At 42.5% G+C, this 8,399-nt stretch overlaps 1 protein-coding gene across 4 annotated transcripts in view; it reads left to right on the top strand.

Moving 5' to 3' along the window:
• Positions 1 to 8,351, top strand: part of LOC119492020 (P2Y purinoceptor 14) — a 9,269-nt gene extending 918 nt beyond the window's left edge. Inside the window, exons 2-3 of one of the 4 annotated variants that reach the window (XM_037776331.1) lie at positions 6,194 to 7,202; positions 7,361 to 8,351. In XM_037776331.1, the coding sequence (XP_037632259.1) occupies positions 6,196 to 7,202; positions 7,361 to 7,397 (1,044 nt within the window). In that variant the 5' untranslated portion in view covers positions 6,194 to 6,195 and the 3' untranslated portion in view covers positions 7,398 to 8,351. Of the gene's footprint in view, positions 1 to 6,193 lie in introns of all 4 variants that reach the window. The other 3 variants (XM_037776332.1, XM_037776330.1, XM_037776329.1) reach the window with 3 other exon arrangements.
• Positions 8,352 to 8,399: the final 48 nt, after the last annotated feature.

The raw sequence follows: 8,399 nt of genomic DNA, 5'->3' as shown, positions 1-8,399 counted from the left end.
AATAGCGGCCGGACTAAATCGCAAGTTGAGCAAATTTGTTATCGACTGCCCTGTAAAATATATATAACATATAAATACTAATATTTCTTAATATTTTTCTCATGAATATAGTATATAACTACTATAATATCTATTACAAACTACTATCAATACAGGAAGAAACATTAACTACATAATATATTAAAATGTATAGAATTTGTTTTTACATTTTTGGACTAATTATATCAGTTAGGGACTGATGAGTTCACCAATTAACTAACTAACTAACTAACTAACTAACTAACTAACTAACTAACTAACTAATTAACTCACTAACTCACTAACTAACTAACTAACTAACTAACTAACTAACTAATTAACTCACTAACTCACTAACTCACTAACTCACTAACTCACTAACTAACTAACTAACTAATTAACTAATTAACTCACTAACTAACTAACTAACTAACTAACTAACTAACTAACTAACTAACTAACTAACTAACTAACTAACTAACTAACTAATTAACTCACTAACTCACTAACTAACTAACTAACTAACTAACTAACTAACTAACTAACTAACTAACTAACTAACTAACTAACTAACTAACTAATTAACTCACTAACTCACTAACTAACTAACTAACTAACTAACTAATTAACTCACTAACTCACTAACTAACTAACTAACTAACTAACTCACTAACTAATTAACTAACTAACTAACTAACTAACTAACTAACTAACTAAAAGAGAAAACACACTACAGTTTTCTGTTTGGTTTGTTGTGCTTTGGGAATAATAATAATAATAATAATAATAACGCGGAAAAATACAATTCAATTAAAAAAATAAACATAAAAAAATAAAAAATATATAAATACATGTCAGGATGTTTTGTCGGGAACACTTTTTAGGGGTCTATGACCTATTTTGAGTCAGGAAACAAAGAGATTTAGACTTAACATGTAGGAATATTTATATAATTTATATGCATTTATATATATATACTGTATATAAAGCGGAGGAGAGAGGAACGAGAGGAGGAGAGAAGAAAAAAGGATGATTTTATTATTTATGAAAAAATAATACATGATGAAATTATATATATATATATATATATATAGTATATATATTATCCTGAGAGCCTCAATGATGCCGTATTTAGTAAGTATTCAGATCCATTACTGCAGTAAAAGTACTAATACCACACTGTTACAATACTTACTGTAACTTTTACTGTAACAGTGTTTTCAGTACGACATCCAGGTATTTTTGGCATATTGTAGATTTCCATACTGCGTACTACATGCTACATTCTGGCCAAATCAGTACATACTACTAGTATAGTATGAGGTTTAGAATACAGCCTTACCCGTCATGTCATCACATTGTGATGTCATCACATTCTCATGACATGATGACATGAGAATGTGATGACATCACAGGTAAGGCTGTATTCTAAACTGTCTCATGACATCACAATGTGATGTTCTGGAATCGGCTGTGATTCCTGTGATGCTGAGTTTGGCTTTAATCTAAAATTTTACTTATAGGAGAAGATTAGTGAACCAGACAGTTGTTGACAAGCTGATTTAACATTCAGGTTAATTTAACATTCAGGTTAATTTAACATCCAGGTTAATTTAACATTCAGGTTAATTTACCGTTCTGGTTAAACAGTTTAACGTTGACAGTCGACTGTAGGGTGACTACATTATTTACATCTCCATGGATCAAGCATCATTGTTACTGAGCTCTTCGGAGCTGTTCACCAAACAACTGAAAGCCTTCAAGGAAGAAAACGACGCTCTGAAGGAGATCGCCAAGTTGCTGTCAGAGAAAGACCAGCGCTGGGAAAGAATAGTCCAAATGTTGGAAGCCCAGCAGAAGGAACTGCAGGACAACTTTACTTTGGACCTTGCTGAGAAGCAACGAGGCTGGGAGCAGACTCAACTCCAGATCAGAGTGAACCATTTGACGTGGCACATTTGCGATAAGGACGCTGTAATCCTTGGTCTCCGCCAGGAGCAGCATCATAAGGACGCTGTGATCCTTGATCTCCAGCAGGAGCAGCACGATAAGGACGCTGTGATCCTTGATCTCCAGCAGGAGCAGCATGATAAGGACGCTGTGATCCTTGATCTCCAGCAGGAGCAGCGCGATAAGGACGCTGTGATCCTTGATCTTAGCCAGGAGCAGCATCATAAGGACGCTGTGATCCTTGATCTCCAGCAGGAGCAGCATGATAAGGACGCTGTGATCCTTGATCTCCAGCAGGAGCAGCACGATAAGGACGCTGTGATCCTTGATCTCCAGCAGGAGCAGCGCGATAAGGACGCTGTGATCCTTGATCTCCAGCAGGAGCAGCGCGATAAGGACGCTGTGATCCTTGATCTCCAGCAGGAGCAGCATGATAAGGACGCTGTGATCCTTGATCTCCAGCAGGAGCAGCATGATAAGGACGCTGTGATCCTTGATCTCCAGCAGGAGCAGCGCGATAAGGACGCTGTGATCCTTGATCTCCAGCAGGAGCAGCATGATAAGGACGCTGTGATCCTTGATCTCCAGCAGGAGCAGCACGATAAGGACGCTGTGATCCTTGATCTCCAGCAGGAGCAGCATGATAAGGACGCTGTGATCCTTGATCTCCAGCAGGAGCAGCATGATAAGGACGCTGTGATCCTTGATCTCCAGCAGGAGCAGCGCGATAAGGACGCTGTGATCCTTGATCTCCAGCAGGAGCAGCATGATAAGGACGCTGTGATCTTTGGTCTCCAGCAGGAGCAGCGCGATAAGGACGCTGTGATCTTTGGTCTCTTCCAGGAGAAGAAGAGTCTCAATGAAAAGCTCGTGGAGACCAGAACCGAGCTGTTGAGCTCTGCAGATGAACTCCGACAGAGAGAGGACGCCTGGCAGGCCAAATACAAGGCTCTGGAGGACAATGTCACAAAGGTCCTGACAGAAAAAGACCAGATCTGGAAGACTAAGGTCAGTCAGTTGGAGGACGTCAACAAGGACCTGACGGACAGAGAACAGAGCCTGGAGACCACAGTCCAACACATGGAGGTTGAGAAGAAGCTCCTGGAGGACATCTGCCTGAAAATGAAGAAGAAGATGAGAGGAGTCTTTTCTCGCAGGAGGACCGAGGATCGAGAGACAACATTACAGAAGATGAAAAAGGAAGAGACGGAGCGGGAGGGGGTGGAGAAGAAAGAGAAGAAGAAAGGTTGTTTTCGCTGGATGCGCAGGTTCTTCCTGAAGCGTGACGGCAACAGTCAGGTAGAGGAGGCTGCAGCTCAGGTTGGATACCAGCAGATCCCTCTTCCTCCCCCCTTCGCCTTCCCGTCTTCCCTCCACCCTCACCTTCCTCTCTCAACCTCCCCCTCATCCTCTACGTCATCACCGTCCCTCCACCCCTACATCCCTCTTCAGTGATTAGTGATTAGCACTGCAGCCTCACAGAGACACCTCCACCTGTCCGGCTGTGGGGAGTTTGTATATTCTCCCTGTGTCTGCGTGGGTTTTCTCCTGGTGCTCAGGTTTCCCCAGAATTCCTAGTTATGCATGAGGCTAACTGGACACTCTAAATTACCTCCAAATATCTTTTTAATATATTTTTAGGTAATTTAGAGTATTCAAAAAAATGTCAATCTATCATATATCAGTAGGGGGATTCTCCTGGTGCTCAGGTTTCTCCCACAATTCCTAATTATGCATGAGTCTAACTGGACACTCTAAATTACCTCCAAATATTTTTTTTATATATTTTGAGGTAATTAGAGTGTTTAAAAAAAGAAGTCAATCCATCATATATCAATAAGGGGATTCTCCTGGTGCTCAGGTTTCTCCCACAAAATATATATTGAAATGAATAAAAAATAAATAAAATAAAATTTAATTAAAAATCAAATAAACAGTGAAATATAATTTCATTATGTCTGCCTCTCTGAATAAATGTGTACCGTATAAATACAACTTTATGACATTATGGTGGCTATAAAGTAGAAGTACTGGTATCTGTTTAAGTTGTGATTTCAACAACACTGAAGCTGATCAATAAAACGATCAATGTGACTAATAAAAGATGTTCCAAATAGTATTTTAGACGCTGGTTAACAACATGAGCCGGTTCTGTAATAAACCCTGTGACCTTCATGACTGACGGGTTCATGATTATTTTTAATATTAGCACCATTTACAGGTAATTATTAAGCTGTCATTTCATTATTATCAACAGACAGTTGTAAACTACTCAAACATCTTTTCTTTCTGATTGTGAATCACTGGTGTTGAATACATGAAGCTCACAGTACACAGGTGGACAGGCAGAGAGACAAACATCTGGAACATGAGTTTATCCAGATGTTTTCCCTCGTTGTGTGAGTTGACTGATAACGAGTTGATCACTAACATCCTTTTCTACTACGTCTGTTTTTTCACTGTGAGCTGAGTTGATGAAACCACCCTATTTTCAGCTCTAATCGTTGCACACAATCTAGAAACACGCTTCCTCTGAACGTTCAGCTCTTCTAGCGAAGAGGATCGTTGCATCACTTCCTGCGCCAGGTCATCTAGAAGGCGGAAAGCAGAAGTTGTTGCTGCTGATCAGCATCTTGTTCGTTTGCGTCATCCAAATTACCAGCCAATAAAGTATGAGTCAGCTTAGAGGAATCGCTAAAACAAAAATCTGTGTAGGAGAAAAATGACAGTTTGTTCTAGATGTATGAGATAATTAAATGTCCTGATCTCCTTCCTGCTCGCCAGGATATTATAATGACCCCATGTATGGAGGATGGCACATGCCAAAGTAAAGAATAAATAAATATATAATGACTCAATAAATAAATATGTCATTAAATGTAAAAAAAAATTATATTGAAAATAAATGTAAACGAAATAAATGTAAAATAAATAAATAATACAGATAAATACATAAATAAATAAAAGATAAAAATTAAACAGAAGAGTAAATAAATAAGGGAATTAATTAATTAATTATGAATAAATAAAGAAACAAATTATAACAAAAATATCAAATGATGTTACATTTTTATCAATTAATTAAATAAAAGATAAATAAATAAATAAATGACTCGATAAATAAATATGATATTAAATGTAGCAAAAATAAATGTATTATTTTATTATTATTATTATGTTTTACCATTAATTAATTGATAAAAATTGAGTTTTTTTCTCATAAATGTATGACTTTAAAATCTCGCAAATTTGTGAGTTTTTTCTCGTAAATTTGCCTCTTTAATCTCAGAGAATACGTGAGTTTTTTCTCGTAAATTTCTGGCTTTAAAATGTGTCATAAATTTGTCAGTTTTTTCTCGTAAATGTGCCACATTAATCTCAGAATATCTGAGTTTTTTCCTCATAAATTAATGACTTTAAAATCTCATAAGCGTCTTTGAGTTCTTTAAAAGTGCTTTATAAGTTGAATTTATTATTATTATTATTATAAATTTGTGAGTTAAAATGTGATGTAAATTTGTGATTTTCTTCTCGTAAATGTGTCCCATTAAACTCAGAATATCTTCATTTTATTTTCGTAAATTTATGACTTTAAAATCAAAATATATATATAATATATAATATTAAAAAATATATAACATAAACACAGGAAGTCAGAATCATGATATTTTTAAAGTTATTAACTTGATATTGACCGTTTCCAAGTGAGAAGCAGAAGCCGGCGTGTGATCGCTTTAGTGTTTAAAAGTTGAACTTCTGTACAGATCAACTCGGGGAAACAATCATTTGGCGACAGCAGAAGTCACAGGTTCGAGACGAGACTCGGGTCGATACAAGACGAGGGCTAAAAATAAAAGAATCAGAACAGGAAAACAGAAGGCGTCCTGGTGTCAGCGCGGACTGTTTTTATAGCCGTTTGATGGAGGAGGACCACAGTGTGTGTTGGACCGGGATGAATCGGTGGTGGGAGGAGGGAAGTGTGTGTGAACAGCAGGACAAACAGGAGTTCAAGACGCTTTTTATTTGTGCACGTGTCCCCGTGTAAACACAGCGCTGTGTGTTCAGTTTATGAACATAAAAGGCTTCTGTGGGGAGTTAACACACCGACACGGCCTTTGTTAAATGTAAAAGAGACTTATTAAGAGTTCTCCTGACAGAGAAACGTACTTCTACTGTGACATCTACTGTTCGTTATGTTTAAACTGTGTTGTTTGTGTGTTTCCAGTGATGGAACACCTCAACGCCACCCGTCTCCCCGGCAACCAATCAGACTTCAGCAGCATCTTCACCCAGCAGGTGCTCCCGCCGCTCTACTTGGTGATCTGCGTGGTCGGGGCGTCCCTGAATGGCGTGGCCGCCTGGATCTTCTTCAGGGTGCCCAGTGACTCGGGCCTGGTGGTCTACCTGAAGAACATGGTGGTGGCCGACCTCCTCATGCTGACCACCTTCCCCTTCAGGCTGGCGGCTCAGCTGGGTCTGGGCGGCTGGCGCCTCCACGTGGTCACCTGCCGCTACACCGCCGTGCTCTTCTACTCGTCCATGTACGTGGGGATCCTCTTCATGGGGCTCATCAGCCTCGAGCGCTACGTTAAGATCGTCAGACACACCTCCTCCTCCTCCTCCTCCTCATCCTCCTGCAGGTCCCGGTTGGGCGGCGTGTCCTCGCTGCATGTCCTGCAGAGCGTCGGCTTCGCCCGGGTGCTGGCGCTCCTCACCTGGAGCTTCCTCCTCGTCTGCGTCCTGCCCAACGTGGTGCTGACCAGCCGGCCGGCCGACGAGGAGAGCTCGCGGCACTGCATGCAGCTGAAGACGCCGCTGGGCATGCAGTGGCACCGGGTGTCCACGCTCCTCAGCGTCGGCCTGTTCTGGGTGACCCTGCTGGTCCTCGCCTACTGCTACGCCTCCATCGCCTGCCGCGTCTACCAGTCCTACCGCCGCGTGCGCCGCGACAACAGCGACGTCTGCCGGAAGTCGAACCGCAGCATCTTCAGCATCCTGGCGGTGTTCTTCGTCTGCTTCGTGCCGTACCACGTCTGCCGCGTGCCGTACACTCTGAGCCAGATGCCGGAGTCGGGCTTCAGCCCGGACGCCCGCTTCCTGTTGTTCCAGCTGAAGGAGGGGACGCTCTTCCTGTCGGCGCTCAACGTCTGCCTCGACCCCATCATCTACTTCCTGATGTGCCGAACCTTCAGAGAGTCGCTGCTGAGGAAACTGTCGAGAAGAGACCGGAGGAGGTCGCTGACCACCGGCCAGAGTCTGAGCCACATTTAGGAGGAGAGGGGACAAGGAGAGGAGACAAGTAGACAAGGAGAGGAGACAAGGAGAGGACAGAGGAGACAAGAGAGGAGACGAGGAGAGGACAGAGGAGACAAGAGAGGAGAGACAGGAGGAGGTCGCTGACCACCGGCCAGAGTCTGAGCCACATTTAAGAGGAGAGCAGACAAGGAGAGGAGACAAGGAGAGGAGACAAGGAGAGGGGACAAGAGAGGAGAAGAGGAGAGGACAGAGGAGACAAGAGAGGAGAGACAGGAGGAGGTCGCTGACCACCGGCCAGAGTCTGAGCCACATTTAGGAGGAGAGGGGACAAGGAGAGGAGACAAGAGAGGGGACAGGGAGAAGAGACGGGGAGAGGAGAGGAGACAAGAGAGGAGAGACAGGAGGAGGTCGCTGACCGGCCAGAGTCTGAGCCACATTTAGGAGGAGAGGGGACAAGGAGCGGAGAGGAGGAGGGGAGATAAGGAGAGGAGACAAGAGAGGAGACAATAGAGTCACTGCTGAGGAAACTGTCGGGAAGGAGAAGGCACAAATAGAGGAGACAAGAGAGGAAAGTAGACAAGAGAGGAGACAAGGAGAGGAAACAAGGAGAGGACAAAAGGATAGGAGAAAAGGGGAGGAGGCAAGAGAGGACACAGGGAGAAGAGACAAGAGAAGAGAAAAGGAGAGGAGACAAAAAGAGAGAGGAGAAGAGATAAGGAAAGGAGACAATGACAGGATACAGGGAGAGGAGACAAAGAGAAGAGACAAGAGAAGAGACAAGTAGAGGGGACAAGGAGAGGAGACAAGTAGATGAGACAAGTAGACAACACAGGGAGAAGAGACAAGGAGAGGAGGCAAGAGAGGAGAGGAGATAAGGAAAGACACAAGGAGAGGACAGAGAGAGGAGAAAAAGAGAGGAAACAAGAGAGGAGTTGAGATAAGGACAGGACACAGGGAGAGGAGACAAGGAGAGAAGAAAAGAGGGTACAAGGAGAGGAGACGAGGAGAGGAGACGAGGAGAGGAATCAAGGATAGAGATGTGATCCTGTGTAAATGCAGACTTGTATAATTGTATATAAATATCAGTATATATATATTAAAGTATAGATATTAAATAATGATTGACAGTCTCAGTTGTGTTTATTGATGAGTCACCAGCGTGAAGGAGAGAACAG

Source organism: Sebastes umbrosus, chromosome 7, assembly GCF_015220745.1.
Source record: "Sebastes umbrosus isolate fSebUmb1 chromosome 7, fSebUmb1.pri, whole genome shotgun sequence".
Classification (NCBI taxonomy): Eukaryota; Metazoa; Chordata; class Actinopteri; order Perciformes; family Sebastidae; genus Sebastes; species Sebastes umbrosus.
This window is presented reverse-complemented; position numbering and strand designations above follow the sequence as displayed.